Below are 25,324 nucleotides of genomic sequence, written 5' to 3'. Positions count from 1 at the left end.
GTCCGGTTTGGGCAGCTGGACCTCATTCAAAATGCAGTCATATTCTTTTTGCAGTTGTGTGGATGAAACTAGTAAAACTGATGAATAGAAAATGAATTGTAAGTCATAAATGTCACATTTTCCAATAATAACGGTGACACACAACTTTATTCCCAGCCTTTTAGCTGTGTAACATGTACATATCTATCATGCACATACATTTATGGAGTGAGATTTATGCTAATGTGGTGTCTGCATATGGTAGGACTGGTGCAGACTGAGAAATGTACTCTCGCATTGAGGCATAAAGTCACACAGTTGCTACTGCACAAATTCAGCGATGGGCTGCAACATGTAGCCCAATCACAAGGTGACCAATCACAGGGGAGAACTTCTATGTCACTGCACTGCGAGTAGAGGTGCACGTCGTGCCTGGAAAAGGTGCACGTCAGGCCTCTGTTGACCTATCCAGCTTAAAAATTCTGCATAAAGATTCTGTTTTAAAAAACTTGAACAATAGGAATGTGTACACATAATATTTAATAATATCAATAAAAACTGATATTACAGATATCTCTGTCACATAATAGAATCATTATTTCATAATATCAGTCAACTCACTGCTGCTGTTTAAAAAAACAAAACAAACAAAAATTACACTAAATTACATACTTGCCATGCAAGAAGTTAAGGATGGCACGCTTAGCAACGGTAACCAGGATGATAGGACTTAACAGCAAGCCACCTGATTAGTTAATGGTGTTGTGACAGAGTGCCACTTTTTATTTTAATTACTGTCATTAACTTATTCTGCCTTTCATCAGGAAGTTTTCTGCTCAGGAAAGTCTGCATCTTTTAAACCACTATGCCTTTTTAAAAAATGACTTCATCTTTCCTTTTGCTTTAGTTTTTGCTACTCTGAAAATTAATTTCACCTTCAAGTCAAAGCTAAATGGCCTTTTATACAACTGCAGCAGCTTCTTTCATTTTTCATTGTTTCTGAGGAGAATCAGAATCAGTGATGATGGAAAAGTCTGTTCTCACAACCAAAACATAAATAAATAAATAAAATATGAGCTTTTACTCAACATTACACTCTGTTTGTTCCTGTTTGATAGGTGAGCAGCATCCATTGTTTCATCAGATGTTTAATCTTGGTACATCACATATGCTTCATTTCCCTCACTTTCATTGCTTTATATTGACATGCAAATCAAATGAGGTCCAGCTCACATGAAAAACGGTCTTGCTGAACCCTTCTCCAGCTTCAGCGTCTTTTCATCCTGCCGTCATCTCACTTTACACATTTGCTATTATTTTCCTTTTCTTTTGTTCTTATTTCACATGATGTTCACTCATGTTTTCATACACACTTTTTAACCAAACATACTAGAATATGATCTTATTTTTTTCATACATTATTCTTCCTTTTTGTTTTTCCCTGAGTTATTGGAGACCATCAGGATCTATTTAAAAACTTTTCTGTAAAAGCCTATCAGTAAATGTCTGGATGTTCCTCTAATGTCTCAGCTTTACTTTTCATGCAAAAATTGCTCCTCTGCTTTTATTTTTTTCTCTTTTTAGGTATGATGTAGACTCCAAAAGCCCGGATCTGTCCAAACATGTGAGTACACATACTTATTTAAACCTTTAACCATAAAAACATGGAAATGTCGAATGAAATCAGAATCACTGGCTTGAAATGCTCTAAGAAGTGGAAAGTTATTGCTTGATTTGACTTGAATTAATGTTGGAAATGTCATGCTTAGGTTTTTTCTTCTGTGGGTTTTGGCTGCTGCCTGAAGCATGATTGTTTATTCTTTTCAATGGATTAAAGCAAATCCCTTTTATTGCTTGATCATATATATCCAAATACAATTGATTGTTTTTCTCTTTACACAATGTTGCTTTTAGTAATTTTCACAATTCTATTTATTGATTATCATGTAAATAAGCAATTTGTGTTTCGACATAACATATTAGTTATCCTTCCACAGTCTCTTTTTTTTGTTAAAGTGGCACTGCAGTGATAGGCGCTGTGTAAGAACTTGCCGTGCATCGTGTAGAAACGTTTCAGAAGGCAATGCTTTTCCCTGTTAGTTTCCACTGTAAGCAACGTATTACATTACATTGCACTTTGTTTTGTTCCACTGGTATCATATATGTTGTTTTATATTCATCCGGACTGGAAACTATGGTGACACAAAGCATTGACAAAAAGCATGGAACTAAAATAATCATTCTTGATGATTATTTGATGTATTTGGATGTCAGGGATTTGCATTTTTCCATCGGTTGCTCCAGTTCCACCAGTAATGTGCTCTGGGTTTTAGTTCTGCCACAGCATGTCGGTGCTTCTCTGCTCTCACTTTGAACAGCACTAGGAGTGTTAGGTATTCTGTACAGTGATGTGTCCTGGTATATGATGTGCTCTGTTGTTGTTATTGTTGTCGCTGTCGTTGTTGTTGTTGCTGCTGCCGCCCAACTTTTCTGGAAGCCTGCAGAACTCAATGTAGGTCCCTGCATCTCTCTCACACTGACACTGCATGCCCACTGTCGCTCATTAATGGTCCGTCTCAGAGGGAAGATGGTGTTAACTCGTCAGAATCAAACAGCTGAAAGCCAAAGCAAGTCATTCTAGCGGCTCCAAACAGTTGTTGTTGTCTCAGAACACTCCTCAGTAGCCAAAACACTCAGTCATTATGTCTTTCAGCAGTTTTTGAAACAATGTCATCATGATTAAATTTTCCAGCCTCATGCTTTGTGAGTGGAAACAGTCGACAAAACAAACCAGAGATTCACTGGGAGACAAAAAAAATGGATTGTTTATTAATTATATTCAAGTCTGTTGAGTATATTAAGTTGAAAATGTTTGATTTCTGGTCTGTCTTGTCAAAAAAAAGGTGGTGATCATTGATCATATTGATGGTGAGAAGTATTGAGATTTTTTGTCTCCACAAACACCACTGCTGTTGGCAATATCCCTTCTTATCTCTGTTTGTGGTGTATAACTCCCTCCATCTTCTCCTACTTGCCTGTTATCCTCTTTAACTCATTAAATCAGAATTTGTGTTGAAAAGGTGAGTCATGGTTGCATTAACTTCTACTGAGACAAAAGTGGATACAGGCAATGAGACACGAGGCATAAACAGGAAGAACAGGGAGTCTGTTATCCTCTTGAGAGTCAGTATGCATGCTTGCTGCTGCGTCTACGATTTTGTCACTGCAAAGTCAATCATTCAGATGTCTGCTTTAGTTTGTTGTATGTACTTAGGTGTAGCTAAAGCAGTTTTATGTATTGTTGTAGAATGTGTGTAAGTGATAAAACTATTAATATAATATGAATAAGCCAGACAATAACTGTTGAAATTACCACTCAAGCTGGTAAACATCTTGTTTTTAGCAAATTACAGCCATTTATTGCATTATAAAGTAATTGTTTTCTTCAAGTGAGTGAGGTTTTTCAAGAAATTTGGACATCACATACTCACCCTTTGTTAGAATCAGTCATGCTTTAATGTACAGGAAGCTACTTTAGCATAATTCCTTTAAATGCAGGGAACTGGTTTCCAGGTGTGTCTCGCTGGCGTTGACTTTCGACTGGCCTCGTCAGTCTTTGGTGCAGTGAAGTGTTGATTAGTAGCTGATTCGCACTGAGACACTTTTTATTTTCAGCCGCTGCTTTGTTAGGTTCAGGCAGTTGAACTGGCTTCAGTTAAGGAACGTCTGGTGTGTTTTTTTTTTTTCCCCATTAAAGAAAGCTTTTCCCCCATTTTCAACAATACTATTGTGATGTTTCTTTACTTATTTGTAAATTTTTACATTTTGTCAGGATAAAGTTTAGGACAGAATTAAAATATGCATGTTTAACTATAGTTGTTACAATGGCATTTTCATTTCAGTTAACTGCAATGCACCAAAACTGGAGCTGATTTGTTTGTTTAGCAGTTTTTTTTTTGTCTAGCTCCTCCTAAGCCTTTAAATGTTGAGGCCATACTAAAGTTGAATGTTCTGCATGACAAAATTGTTGATGCACAAGCCATTATTATTAAGTTTGACTCTCCAGTGTGAATATGCATGAATGAACAAGTTTTATTTTTCTTTCTTTCTTTATTTATTTTAGAAAATATATTTTGAAATTTGCACGATTCCAGTGAAAATATTACTGTACAATATTCTTAAAGTTAGTATTTAAGGTTGATCATACTCTGATGTGTTGCCTTTTCCCTCCCTTGAAATCCTCAATCCTGCCTTTCCTCTTTCCTTTCCTCTGTTCTTTTCAACGTTCCCTTCTTCATTCCCTCCAGGACTTTTTGGGTCAGGTGTTCTGTACTCTTGGGGAGATTGTTGGATCACCAGCCAGTCGACTGGAAAAACCACTGGGGTGAGTAAGCGTTTCAGGCAGTTTTGTCATGCACTTTGACTCCAAATGTGATTTCAAGACACTTCATTGTGGTAAGAGAGAGTTCAGAGTAAAACTGTTTTAGATGCAAGTAAGCTTGTTTATCAAAGTCCCACTCCATGATACAGCACAATAACAACCTTAAAGGAGCTGCATTTTATTACAGCCTGTGAGCTCTGACCAAGTGCAGGGATGATCTTCATACTTTTGGCTTCTAAGATGATTTAAATTAGCCAACAGGAATACATCAGGATGTCGTGTGTAGATACTAGGACTAATATTACTTAGGGATTGGTAGAATAGACAGAAAGAGATGCTCATTTGGGAGAAAAGAAAGTGAGTCAGAGACAGAAGCAGAGTGAGATAAAGAGAGAAGGGGAGGAGGAAGAAAAGACACATGGGTGATTAAGACAGAGATGTGGGAAAAAGACATTGATCAGACAAAGAAAGAGGGGGAGTGAGGATGGAGACAACGCATCTACAGATGTTTTCCACAGATAATTATTGTCATTAAAGAAAAGGGAAAAGCACCGAGCAAAATTACCCAAATTACAGCTAGTCTCCTCTGACTGTGCTTTTACACTGGCTAAGCAGAAAGGAGTGTTAATGGGATATCCTGTAATCTCTACATCTGCCAACCATCTTCATCGCCATCCTCTGCCACGCTATTGTGCCATTCAGGTCATTTAGAAGCTACACTCACACACACAACACAGCTTCGGAAAGTGTTATCTGTATTACTGAAATATCTGAAATTCAGCCAAAGTTTAAAACAACTTACCTGCAGTATGTTTAATAGCTTGCTTACTTGAGGATGTGCTGATTTTTCTGAAACCTGGAGTTGATTTTACTGCAGAGACTGCACAAAACTAATGCTAACATATAATGGTAATGCCTGTGGTGAAGAAAATCAGTGCCTTGCAAATTAATGGTCTGTTAACAAAAATCTATAATGAGAAATTGTCTTTGGAAAGTATTTATTATTATTATTACAGATCTTGTGTAGTACTACATAGTAAAAAAAAAAAAAAAAACAACTGATAAAACACATTGAAAATCCATAGATATTTACACTATTGATGCACTTTTTTAGAATAAGAAAGCTTTGAAGCATTATTAAATGAGTCCCCCGTCAGTGGTGGTCTCAGGCAGTGGAACATGGTATTCCACAGTGGATCTGCTTCCTGGAAGGCTCTGTTTTCCATTGTGTGCAGCTCAGTCCTGGAGCCTGGAGGGGGGAGGAGATGATTTTCTATGTAGTGGAAGTTTCTCATGCTTTTTTAGGTGTTGGATGACTTTCTTTACGCTGCTTATGCTTTGATGTGGAAGGAGAATTTCCATTGAAAGCTGACATTTACCGAGAGCCAGCGAAGGGAGTGGGGGACTGGGGTCATGTGGTCAAATTTTCCTTTCCTTGCCAGAATCATGGCAGTGCTGCTCTGGATGTCATGACCTTTGGTGTCTCCTTCCAGGAATCCTGACAGAGAGCTCACAGTGGTAATCTAGCCTTCTGTAGCCTCTAAAGAAACAAAGTACGGACACCCAAGTGCCTCTGTAGCTTTCTACAACAGCTGTGGATGTTTACGCCTTACTGGTGAAATCAGATTCAACGGCTGGACTGGTGCCTGTTTCTTTGTTTTCTGTAGCTGTGTCTGTGTAATGAAGCATTAATGGCAGGCTTTCCTTTAAATTCATTTAGAGAGGCAAGATCACACACTTGACAAATAAAATTTCCCATAGTGCAGTGTTTCTCAGTTCCGGTCCTCAGCCCCCCCCTGCCCTGCATGTTTTATAGGCAACCCTACTTTAACACACTTGAATAAAATAAAGGACTCGTTAACAGGCTGCAAATAACTTGATGAGGAAGTTCAATAATCTGACTCAGGTGCTTTGGTGGAAGATCATGACTAAAACAGGCTGGGCAGGGCGGCCTGAGGACCGAAAATGAGAAACACTGCCTTAGCGGAGTAAAAACACATGACCATTTCATGTACGCTTGTTTTTGCAGGTTATTGGTAGCGGTGAATGATAAAACAGGATGGGGGGGGGGGGGGGGGGGGGCACATCTCAGTCATGAATGCAGCTAAAATGCATCAATTATAGGTATTAAAAGAAGATTTAACAAATGGAAATGCATAATTTGTCTTGCACATTGATGACAAGTTTGCAAAATGCTGTGTGTGTGTGTGTGTGTGTGTGTGTGTGTGTGTTTTTCCCTCCACTTATGATCTTTGCTTGCTTTAGGGGACATTAGCTGTGCAAGTATACAAGTGCTCCAAGCCCCTTATAGAATAGAATATGACCTTAATAATGTTGTTCTGAGTTTAATATCAAACCATTTCTGAGCTCAGAATTTATGACGCTGTTAGAAAAAGAAGTTGAGTGTTTGCCAAACTATTTTATTTTTAATTTGACTCTGCAGCTGTGAGATAACGCAACCGCTTGCCAAATTGTATTCTTACACCAGCCTTTAATCGCTATTTAAAGGCTGTAAAGTGAAGCGCTCCCGCTGTGGTGGAAACCTCCGCAGCCAAAATCAAAAACAAAATCAATGTTTTAGTTATATTTTTTTAAATCTTCAGGGCAGGTCTGCCATTAAATTGCCACCGTCTTTATTCTACATGTTTTTCATCATGCGGGTGGTTAAAACTAAATGTGCACAACAGGTTTATTTCTAGTGGGTTGACACAGTTTCATGAATCAGATGTCCAGTTCCATTCATTTCTCCTGCAGTGTGATAAATGAGCGTGTGATTCTGCTGGATATGTGGAACACTTTCCTCATTCTTCATTTCAGAGATGAACTCCTGGCGTTACTGTGCTCTGGACGGCATGTTTGTGTGGTCTTAAACAGATGCAGATCAGCAAGTTTTCAAGTTATACTCAAGAGGCTGTGAAGAATATTTGTCACAGCTTCTTTAGGGAGGCAGAGAATGGGTTACTGGGTTGGAGAAGCAGCAAACACACACACACACACACAGCGGTGCATTCTGTGCTGAATACCCATGAAGAATGATTCATATTTCATCGTTTGAAAATTCAAAAGCATTTTATCTGAGCTGTACTGACCCAGTGGGAGAAGGTTTTAAAGCATTTGTTTATTTGTCGTGTTTCAAACTCTGCTTCTTTCCACCTGCACGCACAAAACATTAAACAGAATAAATCATTATCTGAGGTATCTCTGACTGCCTCGGTCTACGTAAATACAAGCATTTCATCAGAAATGCACGTAATCACAAACGCATGACAACCTCTGCGCCTGAAAAAATACATTAACCCTCTGATTCATTAATTATTAAAACAATGGTGCCACATACCATTTTTTACTTCTACAGACATGGAAACTGATGCACATATTTAATTTGAATGTAACTTAACCTTTTATGGACTCTATTTTAAAAAAAAAAAAATCTATTTTATAGAATTAGCTGTGGTTGTATTTATATAAAATAAATATTCTGTAATAATATAAGTAAACCACTTTCTTTTCCTGTGGATGGAAACTTGGGAACTACAGAATAAATATATATATATATGTATATATATATATATATATATATATATATATATATATATATATATAATATAATATATAAAATTTATTATAGGTGTATTTATTCGTCATTGAGTGGCAGTGTATTGGTTGATAACAAATGTCCAGTAATGTGCAAATACACCATGCTTATCAATGCTAGTAAACTGTTTAATGTGGAAACTATGCATCAAAGTGTTCAGAGAAGAAAAAGAAACATGTTATACAGGATGCAAATATTATGTATTACAAGTTTAAACCAGTGGTTTTCTCTTCTTACTGAGTCTCATTTCCTGCATACAGATGCACATATCTAAGCATATATATTTACTCAAATATTTAGAGACTTTTACGTTTAATTTGTTGATTTTATTCTGTGCCTCGTTTAAGTGCCTCATTAATGAATATATTCATTTTAATCTTGTCCCTGTGTTTTCCTCTTTTCCATGGCGAATTGTGTTGCTTTAATCTTTCAGAAATAGGTGCTTACTTAGTCAGGCAGTAACCACTGTCATTGTCATTATGGAAACAAGGCTTTTGTACATGTAGGAAAAGAGAGACAGTGAAGGTGACGGTAACGATCAGTCAGACGTTGAGTCAACTGAATTAATTTCCTGCACAAAAGTGATGCAAAAATGAGTCTTCACTTCTAGAAAGCACAAATAATTTTCTAAAACCTGAAAAACCTTTTCATTTCTACGTTTTAGATATTATTCATTACAGTAAATATCATTTGCCACCCTCCCAAAAACCCAGCGTTCATGATATCCTCAGTCCTCACATCAACATGCCTAAGCCTTGCTTGGAAGTGTATCACACTTCTTGAGGTTAATTTTACAATCGAGTTGCTGTTGACAATGCTGCTGCTCCATTGTAAAAGGGTTTGAAGGATCCTTGACATAATATTCTGTCTGTCTGCAAACCTCATGCAAAGAAGCAGATAGGAATGTGAAGATTTTTATGTTTGAAGACAGATAATGGAGTAATGTTGGCCATATGTTCTCAACTGCAGTACTCTAATTCAGGTACAAGACCTGTAACATCTGACATGTAATGAATTATGAGTGTGACTTACTTAAACTTAGGCTCATCTTCACCATAACATGCAGAAAAAACAAAAAGGCATTAAACACAGATGTCATTAACCAATGTAAAACCCTGTTTTGTTAGCTGATAAGCTCCCACCTTTTTTTAGAAGACAGAATGGATAGTATTGTTTGGTGGATGGAGTGGCGTTTATTCTTTTTTCATACCACCAAAGCCTCTTGTCAGTGTTCGCTTCATGAGCTACATTTATCCAAATAAAATCTGTTTACTTTGGAGCAAAGAGATGCAGCTATGAAAGACAAACGGCCATGCTGATGGCTATACATCACCTTTTCCTCTCTTCTGTCAGAAATTTTACATTTGAAAGAGTCAAAGAAAGCAAGAAAGACGAGTAAATGAGGCAGATGGACTTCCAAAGGTGAATTTTAAACCCCCTTTTAAATGTTGTAACACTTTCTTGTTTTGATCCAAAACCCTTGTTTGGAGTAAAGTTATTCCTAAAAGTATTGTGTTTTTTTTGTTTAAACTAGAGAAAATACTATAGATTTGGTACCCAACACCCCAGCAGAAGGATTTTTTCTGTAAAGAAAAAAATGAACTTATGGGAAAAAGTTGGGGAAAATCTAAGCTTGGTGTAACGCTGCAGATTGTCTAAAATCTCTTTGTGAAGCTTCAGTTTTATGTCTGCTGGTTTGTGACAATAAGAGCTAATATGAACTGATCTATAACAAACAAAATCAATTGGCTTTGTCCAGTGTAACCAGTTTTAACCTCCTGAGTTGATGTCACCGGGGTTTTTTTTTTCCAGACATGCACCAAAACGTCTCATCTTATATGATGAAATCTACTCTGTCTGTCATGAACACCACAAGTTAAAACGAAAATAATATGCAAATATTATACATCAAACTCTTCAGCTATGTCTCCTCTAACTCAAAATGACAAAATATAAGAGATGCCATGTTTAGTTTTCCAGATATATTTGTTTGTTTGACACAGTTTGCTCCAAAAATATTTGTATCAGTTGACATTGGTTTCGGAAATGAAGATTTGGACAAAATCGATACATTGGATATCAGCAAAAAGCCAATATTGAACAGCCTTATTAATCTAAATAAATGCTTCATGGGGATTTATGTATATTAACGAATGTGTTCTGCCTTGCATGCAGTAGTTCTGGTCCAAAAAAAAAATCTGAATTTAGTCTGTTCCTTGTAACATCTACTTACTTTCCACTTTCACTCTGCAGGGGTAAAACTGCCTTAACCAAAAGCCATTAGTTTCATTCTGAGTGGTGGACTCAACAGAATAAAAAGTTGCTAATTTCAAATAATTCTATGGGTGTCGATCAGAAATTAAGAAATAAAACTCCCAAGCCTCAGAAAGCACTCGTCCAGCAGCTGAGTTTTGGTTTGTGCACCGTGTCACACTGCAGCGACTATCAACATAATCGCCTTTTTACACAAACCATGTCTGATTCATCACAGAAATGCAACAGACCATTGCTGGAGGAAAATAGGAAAAGAAAGAGGAAAGGGACAGAGCAAGAGATAAGACAAGAGTCAACACTGGCTCCAGGGATGCAGTCAGCTGTCATCAGGCGTGCCCCACTGAGAATATCTGCCAAAGTTCAGTAGTGCTGCTTTAAGGCAATGTCTTCCTCACGGCTAATTAGGATAAAAAAAATAAATTTAAAAATCAATAATCACATTCAAGATCTCTGCTAACTTAGTTTGTCATTTAATGGAACGTATTGAAGACAGGAGCAGATGCACTTTTGACACGTCAGCTTCTGGTATCAAATCCATACTGACAGTTAACTGAACCGACTTGGTATGTAGTCAGAGAGCATAATCATAACATGATGTTTCCTGGATTTATAGGAACCCACTGTGCAGTGGCAACATGACTTCCTTTTTCTAAAATAAAACTGAAAGAAATATATTACATTTTGAGTGCATTTGTGTGTGTGTGTGTGTGTGGGTGTGTGTATGAGTGACAGAGCCAGCCGCCAAATAAGACATTTGTTTCATCTGAACATCAAAGGCGCTTTGCTCTTTTATCATTGCTTTGGATTTGACAGTGCTGTCTCTCTGTCTCAAGACATAAATGCATATGAAGTGAATGCAGCATGCGTTACATAATTCTAAAGGGTTTTCTCTTCATTATTATATCACTTATATCTGTATTGACTAGTATGTAGAATAGTCAGTGGACCACTAAATGAAATAACAGACACAGACAATATTGTAAACATCAGGCTCTATTCATGTCTGGAAAAATACATTTAATTTAATTTTTTATTCGAAACGGTTGAAAAAATAGAAAACATCCCAGGCCAAAACTGAACAGATCTAAAATTAAAATGTCATTTTATCATGGAGCTTAGTGGCCACATACGTGGACAGCACTTTTTAGCTCTTCTGTCCACAAGTCCACATATGTGGACACTATTTTTCTCTAAAAGTACATGAAAGTAAAGTAAACGTGATTCTTTGACGTATAATTGAATTCAAACAAGCCTAAATAACAAGGTGAAACAAAAATTTATGTAAAAAAAAAAAAGCTTGGGCCTGAAGAGGTGATTTGACTAGTAGCTGCAGTCTACATGTTACTTTCCTTAAAATTAGATAATTAATTTAACCCGTTAACCAGCAGGGCTCTGTCCTGGGCCGTTTTTATGTTTTTTTTTTTTTAATTAAAAATGTTGTACAGATGTTTTATATTTCAATATTTCCGGTCCATCATTTGCCTGCTGGTCCATCACTAGTATTGATATCGGGTATCAATGCAATTCCGTGGTATCGATGACTGTATCAATGCTTTTCTGAAATAATTGTAACTTTAAAACATACAAACAAAAAAAAACACTCTTTTACACAAGACTGTGACCCGGCTTCTACTTGCATGTTCTTCTGGATGGGGGAGGAGCTTACGTTGCTTTTAGGTTCCTCATCAAAAGTCTTCAACAGCAGCAGAAAAAGTGGCTAAACTTGTTGATAGTTGCTTATTCTTTAAACAAAGTTGCTGGAGGGATTAAAAAAAAAACCAAAACAAAAAAACACGAAACATTAGGGGTGGGAAAATGTAATCGAAAAATCAACAATTTGGATTTTTTGTTTCACAATTTTAAAATACACTTTTTGTTAAAATGGATTTTTTTTTCAATTAAATAGAATTAATCCACTATAATTTTTTTTTGTCATTTTGTTGGTTTTATTGATCTTTTTACTTGTCTTCTTGGATATTATAGCAGCAGAATGATGGTCTGGCTTCTGTGTTTTTTTTCTAACTGAAATCAAGAAAAATTACAATAAAAAAAGAAAATTATATATATATTTTTTTTTTTTTTCGTTTTTAATCTACAAAAAAAATCAGCAATATCGAACAATTTTGAAAATCGCGATTTAAATCTAATCGGCACCCAAAAAATGGGAATCAAATCAAAAGCATATCGTTAACGCCCTACCAAATATAGCACCAAAGTGCTTTTTAGTTTTAGCGGACGTCTACAGTGTGCATCAGTGTAAACGGTATACCAGGAAACTGTGCACTGACAAATGTTCTGTGATTAAATGCACTAATTTCTAAATGTGTAAACTTTCTGTAATTAAATAATCATAATTAATGTGTTAAAGTCCCACCTCTAATGTTCCCAGCTGTCTAAACCATTTTAACCACATTTAGCTGCTATTCAGACAGTTAATTATAAGGAAGATAAAACTACAAGATACAAAACAGCTCATAAACATGATGGAAAACATTATGGCTGCCTAAGCACTGCATGCTGCTGCACAGTTACTGACATCCTGGAGATGACCATAAACACAACACTTGTCAGTCAAGCTCAGAGAGGTGGGAAAGGACAAACTGTCACAGTCACTTCAGTTTTTCTTCACTGCATCACTTAATGTTTGGCCAAACTGTCTCCTGTTTGCCACTCCAATGTACTATTGTTCAATGTAAAACTGTATCCAGCATGTCCAATGTTATTTAGGACCACAGCTAATAAGGACAAGGAGTGGACGTGGATTCTTACTGAAAGGACAGAAAAGGAACTAAAGAGAGAAAAAGAGAAAAAAGACAACTTTAATTTAGAAAACAGGAAATGCAGAAAAAAACTTGGACAGGTGGACAGTGTGGCGGAACTGTGTTTACCATGCGTGGCCTTCTATCACATCAATATTTTCTGAATGTCAGAGCTGTTTACTAGAACATTGTGGCAAATTGGAGGAAAATTATCTGCAAGACAATAGAGGCAACCAGACACACCGACCAACATGCTACATACTGGAACTGAGATATTTCATTTCCAAAATGAACTGGGATTATAATATAAACTGTTTTATACAGAATGCTTAAAGAATTTTAGATTTTTTTGTAAAAATTCTAATTTTAGCACTTCTTGTATTTGACAACAAAAGAAAAGGGCAGTTTCCAATATCTGAGCATGAGATGAGCATATCTGAGCAATGTTAGTAAGCTGACGCTGATGGTGAATTCTTTCGCCACCACTGTTTTTTACAGAAATCAGCAGCTGTGTTCCTTGTTTTGCTGTTCGTTAAACAGATTGCTCTGACAGTCGTTTGTATTTCTTGGCTAGAAAGTAGCTTTAATGAACTTCAAAATGTAATTTTGCAGAACTGTATGCAGAAGCAGATCTGTAACAACTCAGACGCTCATTAATGCTTTTTCTGGTTGTGACTCAAGTTTCACAGATGGGTACCTTGTATCTTCAGCACATGAAGGCAACGACATCTGACAGGCTGCTAACTTTTTGATTTTACATCAGCTTTTTCTCAAACAAAGCATGAAATTAGACAATTTGCCAGTCTGCATATGAGCTCCCAATCAGCTATGCCCTCAGTGTACCTTTGCACTCACATATTATCAAGCTGTTTCAGACTGTTCTCTCCAGAGATTTGAATTATCAAGCAGAAGACAAAAACCTGGAAGGATTCTAACTTAAATACATTTGTTTTTGCATTTGGCAAAACATGGTACTTTTCCCCATTTGTATAAAGTATACGTGTATGTTGCAGTCATCCTCCTCCATCCACTTCACTGATCCCTCGAGCCGTTTCAGCACCACGGAGAGGGGAGCGTTCAGTCATTCAGCTCCTCATCTGTGGAATTCTCTCCTACCACTAAATCCATAACATAGACTGTTTACCTCTGTTTAAATCCCACCTCAAAACACACCTGTTCAAGACCGCATACTGTCTCGTTACTCTGTTCCACAGTTTTCTATTTGTATTTTATTTATTGTTTGCTATTGTCTTTTTTCTCCATGTCTTTATTATACAGTGACCTTGAGTGACCTGAAAGACATTTTTTAAATAAAATGTATTATTATTAATCTAGAAATACCACAATATGCATTTTGGTTTATATAAAATTGTCATTATTCTTGAGTCTTAAATCTGTCACTTTTTATTAGGTGTTTTATTTTTAGACACAACAGAATAATAAAAACAACTATATGTGAAACCGTTAATGCTTCCATTTTTATACAGGTGTTTTATGCTTGCAAGATGGACATAATTTGTTTTGTGTAAATAATGCAGACTACCAAAATTTTAACTACAGATCCAATGCAATTTCTTGACTAAATCCAGAATACCAGCAGTTTGGAAAAATGTTTTGCAGCTTAACAGAGGCGGTAAGAACTTGTCCAATGTCTACATTTGGCTTTCATGGTTCTTTACTGGCCTATAGCAGCCATCGTCAAAGTGTCCATAAGTTATTGATTCTATCTGCAATTAGTTAACATTGGAAGTTAAAACTATGTTAGGAATCTGTGGTTGGAGTTAGAAAGAAAACATCCACAATCCCTGCCCATGAAATGTTGTTCTTTTTGGTCATGAGCATCATGAAGTCCTATCACCATGCTCAAAGCCATTCCACATGTCATCAGACCACTTTGAAGCCCAGATTGTTACATCTGGAGAAACATTTGCATTTTACTATTTCTGGTGAGACTTTGCTGTTAGAACTGTGTTTCTTACAGTTTTCTGTGTTCGCCAGCAGCTACATCTAACCAGGCAGTATAGAACTGTGTCACTGTTTAAAGTTTTAGTCCATTTTTTAGCAAGCACTGTTCCTTAAATGACAAATCCACAAGAACTGTGAAGCAACTGCATCCAGGCGGCTTCTTCACATCTGAGTAAACCCTTTAAACCCAGTGCTGTAAAGAAAAGCAGCATTTTTCTGTTTCAAACTGTTACACAATGCTGTGTGCAAGCAAAATGTCCTCTTCTTCCACTTCTGCTCCATGAAACCATTTAGCTGTTTTACAAGCTGCAAAAACAAGCAACCATCATCTCTGTAATAATTGTGGGATATTTTGTGTAGTTGGGAAGCTGATTGAAGACAGCTACTATGGCTCTAAAGCTCCAGCTTCAGTCCTCGAAGACCACAGTCCTACAGGATTTAGATGTTTCCCTGCTTCAACATAACTGGCTCAAACTCATTGGCTACCAGGTATTGCTGTAGGAGAGAGCCCCATGCTGCCGGCGTTTTGGAGCAGTTTGGCTCTATCTTCGATTTGGCTGGGTGCATGCATCGGGGCATCTTCGTGGTACACACATTTGGGGACATTTTGATGTGTGCACCTGGCCAAATTGGCTTTCTGTATACAGAATCCACACAAGTGCTATAGACGTCTTTTAACGTACTTTTGTTTCTTTGGCAGTGAAGGATCAGATTCAGTAAGATGTCAAAAGACTAATAATTTTAGATTATTTGTAAGCCATTAAGTAAAATGGACCCCCTCAACAGTTTGTTGGCAAGTTCTGCCCAAGCACATGTACCCACTGATCTGGTTCAGTCGTGCTGTGAAAACATCAAAAATCTGTGTGGCAGGACCAGCTTTGGTAATCTTAGTCCTAAATTTACCTGCTGTGTTGTGTTGCATTGTAGAACTTCCAAACATGTGCATTGAGCATGTATTGTACAATTTGATAGGGGCGCCATTATTCTATTTTCAAGTTTGTTTTTCACAGTGTTATAGGGTTGGATACTTATCAGACAAAATGCAGAAGTGGAATAAAGAGGTTGCATTGTGTAATCATGGTAAAAAAAATAATTTAACACAACTGCTGAAATACAAAAAAAAACAAAACCTTTAATAATAAAACAATAGAATAAGAGATTTTTTTTGTAAGATTTGCTGACATGGTTAACGTTTTCTATCTCACTGCATTCAGTTTTATTAAAAATCTCCAACTTGAAAAAATCGCTTCTTGTGTTTTTGCCCTCTAACACCAGTTTTTCATGTCCAAATATCCACTTAAACCATTCCAAATTATCCTATTATCTTTCTTTTTTTTCCAGTTTAACAGAACTGACAGATGTCTTCTTGTTACTCTAAGATGTGGGTCTGGACTATATATATATATATATATATATATATATATATATATATATATATTCAAGGCTTTAAGATCTTGCCTTAGTTTTCCTGTGCCATGTTGTTGTCCGTAAACATTCTTCATGCTTCATTATTCACATTGATGCAATGATCCACAGTGACGGTCAAGAGTCACCTGTCTCAGTCACACTGCTCAGTAGCTCTGTGGGCTAACTTGGACTTGGTGAGGAGTAACTTGGTAATAGTTTTTGGTGTGTATGAACAAAATTGTCACGGTGCGTGGAGGTGTGGACCCAAAATGCAGAGATGGGAGCCAGGGATGCAGAAAAAAGATGTTTTTAATCCTAAAAAACTAAACTGAAGGCAAATTAACATGGAGAAGCAAGAACATGAAGCTAAAAGAATGAACCAGCAACAAGAACTGAAACCAAAGGCTATAAATACAGACAGACACAGAACAAGACCGAGGTGGAATGACTGAACTAAATGTAACCAGGTGAGCGAATGAACAGCAGGCAAAACAGGAAACAAGACTCAAGGGAACTAAACAGGGAAAACTACAAAATAAAACAGGAAACCAGAACTTAGAAAACACATTAAACATCACATCATGACACAAAATATTTCATCTTTGGGCAGTTTTAATAATTTCCACTGTATGTTTCTTAGCTTGCTATGCTATTTCTTATAGCATCAAGCTAATCTTGTCCCTGGTGGCAGATGTCACAGACAAGTTGTATGAAATGAGGCTTTTGCATCATGACTCTACTTCATGCTATAATGTGTATAATCTGCAAAGAAAATCATCTTTATTGGCATTACATTGTTTTGGTTACTGCTGCTTCTTCCTTCTCTCATTGCCGTCACACTTCAGTAAATTGTTCTTCTTAAACTATCTGTTCCCTTCAATTTATGACATAACCTGTTAACAAGATTTCCATCAAAGGGAGGTGGGTTTTCATCCCCCTTATCTGTTTGGACTCCTCCAGCATGATTGAAAATGGAAAAATGTGATTCTCTTTGCAGGCTGAATGTCTCTGACTGTTCTGCTTTTCTTCTTGGTTTTCTTCATTTCTCACTCGCCTCACCTGTCATAAAGCTACACATCTCTTTCTGTTGGTATGGCTGCCAGCAGTTCCTATCCCACGCTTTGAGTGAGCCATGCTCCACTGTGCCTCATTATACATATCTAGAATATGCAGATGTATACAAACATTGGCAGTAGGGGGAAAAAAAACTGCACCTCAAGGTGGTTCCTTCTCTGTGTGACATTTATGTGCGATAAAACTTGTATATGTTTGACTCCTCTATTTAAAAAAAAAAGAAAAAAAAAAAGGAGCTCTGTTCAGGAATAATATTTTCAGCTTTGTGAACACTGGATTTGACAATATTTGCTGTCTGTGTGCAGGAATTAGTTGGCATGTCACAGCTCCAGGTGCAGATGTAAAACCCAGAAAGGTTTGCTTCGCCAGATGTTTATTATAGTGTTCCAGCTGGCAACCGTAATGACGAGGAGTAATTTATCAGGAGTGATAAAAAAAATACTGAGAACACTTTTTTTTGTTTATTTGACTGAGCCTTTGTGTAGCAACCCTCTCTCTTTAGCAGTGACCGAGTGAAACTAAGGTGTCATTGTATCATATGGATGATTTACTCATTGCTAATTGAAACAACTGCATCACACAAACTGATTCTCAGCCAACCATGCCAGTCACAACAATGCCCAAACATATTAGCCTATAAATGAATAGAATTAGGTGCTCCTTCCTGATGGAAGATGGGGCAATTTACCTTTCCTGCTCTGGAAAAAATAAAAAGTTATTTTTTATTCTATAGTCACTTAGTAGACGTTTTTATCCAAAGCGGCTAAAATGTTAAGTTATGAATTAACTGTAGCAATTATGCCTGACATACATTACTTGTGGGTGGGAAGAAGCTGGAGTACTCAGAGAGAACCTACGCATACACGGGGAGAAACATGCAAACTCCACACAGAAAGGCTGCTGTTCAGACCTTCCACCAGCTGAGGCTCACACCAGTGACCTTCTGGCTGTGAGGCCACAGTGCTAACCACTACGCCATGGTGCTGCCGTGCTATTATTTCAGATTTAAAGATACTTCTTCCAAACCCAGTCACATTATATTTACATGCAAAGTTCCAACTACAAGCTGGAAGTCACCACTTGATGTATAGGTGGTGAAAATCCCCGCAGAACACCACTGTAGAGTGCTGGGTTTGTTTCTTGGCAGCAGCTGAGCTGAGGACATCATACGAGGCCTTGGAGGACAACACTGGAGAACTCTCATGATACAGAACATGGATAGAAACTTTGAACTCTGAATCCACAGTTAAACATCTGTTTTTTCTGCAGTGGAGAAATACTTAAAGTGGAACTATTATGTGCATTTCAGGCTAATTTATTTTTATTTCTGAGACCAGAAGGGCTGGGATTGATCGAGTTATTGTCACAAATCGTTTTATTTACTTCAGACCGACCCTCTCCGTAGGCTGTCAGATCAGCCTGCGGGCAAAACGAGTGGATCGAGACTCTTCTGCATTAAGCCCCGCCTCCCGCCCCTGCACTACATCGGGAGCGCGCACCGCACCTGCTTTTGCCGTCACTGTAACATCTCATAAACAGAAGGATTAGGCTCAACAGAAATCAATAAAAAAAACAAAACACAATGTCAACACATAGCATACAGCCCTACATGTTGGAACCTGAATCAGACCCTGAAAACGAAGTGGAAAACAGCAACCCACAGCAACGAATGCAGCAGGATGTCTCTCTTTGGTAAACTCACCAGCCATCGTTGGAAATAACTTTATCCCACGTTTTCCACCCGCCTGATGTATTTGTACATGCCCTTGTTAACCAGTAGAAGGTAACCAATCACCGAACCTTATCCCCCGGGACGTCACAAGGATTTCCAAGTAGAAAAAACTCTCTAAAACGACGCATTTTTCGTCGCCATGGAAACCGAACGGAGAGCGTGCTGGAACTCAAACTCAAACTCAAACATGCGTTTAGGTGATAAAAAACAGTGCTGTTCACATGTCTGGTGAGGATTCAACACTGTAACACTGTAGAAAGCTCAGAAAACTTGAAATACCATAATAGCACCCCTTTAAGTCCTGCAACTATGTCTCAGTGAACATAATACTGCACTCTCAATATTCCTGCTGTCTCCTCATCAGCGCTCCAAGCACATTGACTTTACACACGATGATCACAGGAGTTCAGGCTGAAACTATCTCTTTTTTTGCCATTTTTCTCTTCCTGACATTCTTGATGTATCCTTTTATACTTGTCTGGATTTGGAGTATTATTCTAGGTATTACTCAGGCTTTGGAGACTTAAGTTGGCTCTTCTCACCGCAAAGCAACAAGGATAGATGGGAACAGCTGAAGATGGATCTTCAATTAAACAAATTATTAATAATGATCATCATTATGATTTTAAACAAAATGAAGTACTATTCATTTAAAAAAAATAGTTTGATTATTTATAACCTAATAAATAATATTAAATTGATAAATAACAGTAGAAACTCATTCCAACCCTGTAATCACATGAGACAAAGCCTCCGTCTTATGGATTAAAGTCTTGCTCTAGTCCCTTCATTAAACACAGCACTGTTCCTCTGTGAACTGAAAGCAAACATCCCCCTCTACCTTGAGATGAAGGATTTGGCCTGGTGCGTAATCAAAGTCAGCCAGCGACTCATCCATCTTTTTCTATTTTTTTTGTGATCGTTCAAACAGTTCAGAGAGGAATCAGACCGCTGGGATTCCCTCTGTGTGCTGCCCACATCTCCACTTTACTAATGAAGGCTTGTTGCGACGTTCACTGGCGCCGCTGTTTTTCCCTGATGGAGAAATTAAGCGTCAATCAGAACTTTTCAGTCAGGATTTAAAATGCCACAACTTTCGTAGTTGTCTATCTATCAAGCGATATTCAAAGAAGAAAATGCCAGAAAGCAAAATCCCAGAAATAGCTCAAAGCCGGGTGACATTGACAGAGTTGCACAGCTGCTTTCCACAGTCTTTAAAATGAATATATTTCTCAACTTTTGGCAGTAAATGTTTGGTATTCTTCACATCCAGTGTTGACAGACAGCAAAGTGGAGGATACACATATTGTGTGTCACAAAAACAGCAGCAAAAACTTCTAGAAGTACTTTTTCACCAAGAATTAAAGAAGTGAGAAATCGAACGCTTCTTCCAATTGATGATGCTGTGCGCCATCATGTACGTGCATCAAACAATCAAATCAGCAAAGAACATAATGGAAGACAAGATTTAGGAAAAGTCTACACAGGAACAAAATATGACTAAATGCAAGGATGAGTTTAGCTGGGAGTAGCCATTGTATGAAGACATGAAATCGGCTCGTGTTTTTCTCCGGTGGAACAACGTGCTAATGGAGGTCCGATGCAGCGCACTGATAAAGCTGCATTGCTCTCTGCTCCCGTTTTTCACTGACACAGTGATAAATCAAGTCTCTCCAATGGCGTCGCTTCAGCAAAGGAACTTGTGTTTGCTAACAGATGTGCCCACACACATGCATGTACACATAAAGCCCAGGACAGGTAAACACTCATCCCAGACAGATACGTTAGATCCTCGACTCGAGCTCTGACGGAAGCTACTCATGGTTTCCAAACACAATCTCCTCACCCATCCTTCTTTGTATTATTCTGTCATGTAGCTTTCATTTTCTCTCCCTCAGATGGAATTTCTTTATCTCTTCTTTGCACTCACACACACGGACATGTTTGTCTTCCTCTCAGATTAGTCTATGTTCCGGTGGAGCCAGTGGCGATGCGCTGCTTGCTCTCTGGGGAAGCTTTGATTGGTGGCCTGGGTAGCTGTCACAAGAGAAATGTCTGTTCTGGGAATGACTACACTGCAGGTGTAGCTTTCCTTCAAGACAAGGATCATATAGTAAATATAAAGTATAGGTCTTATTTCCTTCGGGGTGGGGGTAGGGAGGGGGATTGGTTTGAGTGGTCAGGAAAGAGTAATGGCTGGGAAAGTAATTACTACTCCAGGGCTTCTTTTCCCACACAAGTACCTAACCTTTTCCTCTCCTTCAGTTGTGTCTGTTTCTTTTAAAAGACCATGGCTGATGGCAGGTTGATGTTTTTGTGAGGCTGAAGCAGCTTCTCTTTCTTCTGGGAGCTCTACATTATGTTTTAAGCAGTTCTTTAGAGGAAGCGGAAAAGGCCACAGATAAGTAAGTCCCTGCAATCAGGTTGTTAAAGTATATTCACGTCAAATTTTATAATGTATCACTAGATCAAAGGTAAAAGATATTAAAAGTCTGTAGAGAGTCTGTTAAGTGGCTTTTCGAACTTGTTTCTGTGCCCGTATTGTATGTCAGAAAGTCTCTGATAAACCTACCAGTCATTGTCACTCCTTTACAACATATCACAAAATGGTAATTAGGTCTTCACAGGTTCAGATGATGTGCACAAAGCTTCTGTGTTTTCAGGTCAAACTTAACTGATTACCTCAATATATATATATATATATATATTCACTGACATTACAGGTTAGATTACAGAGTGCCTGATTCATTGCATGTTCTCATTATATGGAGTCCACAATGATAAACCTTTCACCCTCAAAGATTTCTGTTTAAAGACTCATCCATATTTTTATTCTTGCTGTACCAATTACAAGATTTAAAAGTGCCATCCATTCAATACATCGTATTGTACATATAAAATGTACAAATTAAAGTTGCATAAAAAAGATTAAAATGAAAACATGTATGAAACAAGCAGAAACCCATAAGTTGAAAATAAGCAGTCTGTCTTATAAAGCATATTGCACATTAGATGTGTTTTGTATGGATAAAAACTGTCTTAGTTTTTGTAGTTCTGTAACGCCTGCCTGACGGCAGCAGTTCAGAGAGTCTGGGGTGTTAACTGTCCATAATGACATTGTGAGCTTTTCTAAGGCAACAGGAACTGTGTCGTCCTAGCATTTAGAGACGGCAGCCGACCGTCTTCAGAGCTGTTTTGATGACCCTCTGGAGAGCTTTCCTCTGAGCTGCTGCACAGCTGCTGCACCACACACAAATACAGCACATTAAGATGCTCTCAATGGAGCACCAATAGAAGACCACCAGCAATCTCTGTGAAATGTTGTTCTTCCTTAATACGCTCATGAAGTGTAGTCTCTGCTGGACCTATTTCAGCAGTTCAGAGGTGTTCAGGCTCCAGCTCAGGTCCTACCAGGTAGCAGAAGTCCACCATCATCTCCTCATTGTCTCAGTCATGTTCAGTGGCATTATATGCTCTTTTTGCCTCCTGAAGTTAATGACTTCTTTGGTTTTGAAGCAGTTGAGACGCAGCAGATTGTTGTTATTTCTACACAATACAGTCAGTCACTATACCATGTCCCTTTAGGCGGTCTTATCCCCCTCCAGATAAGTCTCACCAGTGTGGTGTCATCTGCAAATTTAACGATTGTGTTACTCTGATGGGTCTGGGTGCAGTCGTTAGTGTAGAGGATGTAGAGCAGGGGGCTCAGCACACAGCCCTGTGCTTTAGCATTATCCTAATTAGCTTCTGTTATACCAACAGAATGTCAGTGAGCACAACTAATGACCATCAGCTGGGAACACATAGGCTGAGCTCATCTGTGGAAAGTAAAGTCAAATGGATGGATGGATGGATGGATGGATGGGTGGGTGGATGGATGGATGGGTGGATGGATTATTGCAATTTTCAAGTGGCGACAAAATGAATTTTTGACATCTGAAACAGACCGAATGTTTAAGAAGAAATTCGTGAATGATATTTAAAACACATAAAGAAAATGCAGAAAGAGAAGTTTAGGAGAAAGAATGAACAATAGATTAGTTCCAATTTCATTTTGTTCAGAATAGTCCTGGCAGAGGGAAGGAAAGACTTTTTGGTGACGTATTTTCAGGCCAGAGGGACTTTGCGACGTCTGCCTGAAGGCGAAGTGAAAGGAGGTGTAGAGTGGGGGGGAGTGGACCGGTCCTCTGTGATTAGGGCGCCTTTCCTGCTCACAGAGCGGCTGTACAGTTCAGACAGAGGTGTTTATTACTTTACTGGTCCGACTGATTACATGGTGGAGTCTTGCTTTGTGTTTGACGGTGAAGCGACTGAACCAGGAGGAAACACTGAAGGTGAGTGCAGAGTTTCCTGAACATGTGGAGGTGTTGCTGGGCTTTTTTGTCAACTTTGTCAGCATTTCATTTGAAGGACAGGCCAAGTGTCAACATGTTGGAAAACTGGAGGCTGCTTCACCTGTTGGCCACCGATACTAACGGAGGCGAACAGAGGCGATGGGAGAGTTGTCTCTGTCCCCTCAGCGCAGCTGCTTGGTTCTTGAGCTCCAGAGACTTGTCAGAAAAAGTTTGGACCAGACTGCTGAATATCTGCTGGGACTCAAAACAAAGCGTGGGTGCCAGTCAGGTGGGTTACCAGCAGCATCTCATCCACATACTTCTGTCTGGTTCCTCCTCTGCTACATATGATGTTGTTGGTATTGGCAGAAAAGAGAGTTAGAGACAAAAGATAAATTTTTTTTTTTTTGTTACCTGAAGTGGCATAAAAATGACCATTTTTACTTGCAAATTCTGCATATTCTCCATTGCTTCATCTGTCAGCTAAATCTTAATGTTCATGTGTAAAAACCAAACCAAATCAAACCCAAACTGTGTCTCCATAAAGACAGTTGAGATGTACCAGAGAGGAAGGAGGACTGGAATATTTCTTTCCACAAACCCCTCCAGCACCTGCACTGACAGAAATCTTTGATGCTGTGATGAAAAGTGACGGCTGTGGTGCCCAGGGCAGCTTGCGCTCGCAGGGCCAGGTGAAGTGAAACGGATAGTTCAGGGGTGCAGAGATCCAATGGAAATATTCCCACCAGAAATGGGTTAGCCCCTGCAGGACCGTCACTAGCTTCATTCTGTAGCAAATACAATCCTCAAAAGGAAAAGGAGTAGCTGATGTGTTTGGAACTGATTATGGATTTTGATGAACAGTTTAATAAAGTTCAAGGCAACGTGGCTTTATTAGTAGAACACATTTCATATATTAGACAACTTAAAGTGCTCAACAGAAAAAACATTAAAAGTACTGCAGCAACGTGAAACTGACACGTTGAAAAAATGAAAAGAAATAAAATGAAAAACAGAATTAAATAAAAATAGAACAAGGTCTGTCCATCTTGGCAAAGATTTCACCCAGTCTGGTCCTCCAATGTTCACCATTAATCTCCACAACTGGGACTTCTGCTGTTTTAATCATTGCATTTACAATTTCTGTTCCCAGTCTGAGGGATGTGAGCAGAAAGCTGGAATCTAAATTATATGAAAATGTCACCATGAGTCTTGAGTTTATTTTGATGGCTAGAAAAGGTAAAGTCATGAGCCCTGGATGCTTGTACAGGAGGGTGGAATCTATTTTCATTCATGTGGCACCTTGACTTCTCTGTGGTTCCACAGTAGAAGTTCCAATAGTACATAAACCAGACTGGAATTAAATACCAAGAAGGGAAATTCCTCAAGAAACGACCTCATTTGCTCCTGTTTCTGTCTGTCTGGAAGCTGAGGCTGGATTTCTGCTTGATGTTGTGCTTCTAGGCTCCATCATGTTTTTTACTGTTTCCCGTAATTCACCAGCTTCAGTTAAGTTTCCATGCTATTCCTGTTTAGTCTTGAAAGTCATTTTATTTTAATGGTTTTGTTCATTTCATTTGTGTGTCCACACCTTTAATAAGTTTAGTCAATTATTCTTCTGTTGCCTTCCCAGTTTTATGCCTGCTTTCACAGATGATGTCATACCAGTTAGAAATGGGAAGTGATCAGTTTTGTTCCTATATCAAACATCAATTCCTCTTATCAATATGATTCCTAGTCAATTTTATTATCAATTTTTTTAACAAATAATACAAGAAGGAAACTAAAACTATGTTTGTTTTAGATGTGTATCTTAGCTTCAGT

General features: G+C 38.2%; 1 protein-coding gene across 1 annotated transcript in view; it reads left to right on the top strand.

Moving 5' to 3' along the window:
• Positions 1-25,324, top strand: part of cpne5b (copine Vb) — a gene marked incomplete at both ends in the record, with an annotated part of 140,633 nt that overhangs the window by 37,415 nt on the left and 77,894 nt on the right. The window contains 3 exon segments of the mRNA XM_079242273.1: positions 1,564-1,603; positions 2,477-2,491; positions 4,287-4,363. Coding sequence (XP_079098399.1) covers positions 1,564-1,603; positions 2,477-2,491; positions 4,287-4,363 — 132 coding nt within the window.

Source organism: Telmatherina bonti (genome assembly GCF_933228915.1).
Source record: "Telmatherina bonti genome assembly, chromosome: 6".
NCBI classification, from domain to species: domain Eukaryota; kingdom Metazoa; phylum Chordata; class Actinopteri; order Atheriniformes; family Telmatherinidae; genus Telmatherina; species Telmatherina bonti.
The sequence above is the reverse complement of the archived record's forward strand: the minus strand, read 5'-3'. Positions and strand labels throughout refer to the sequence as shown.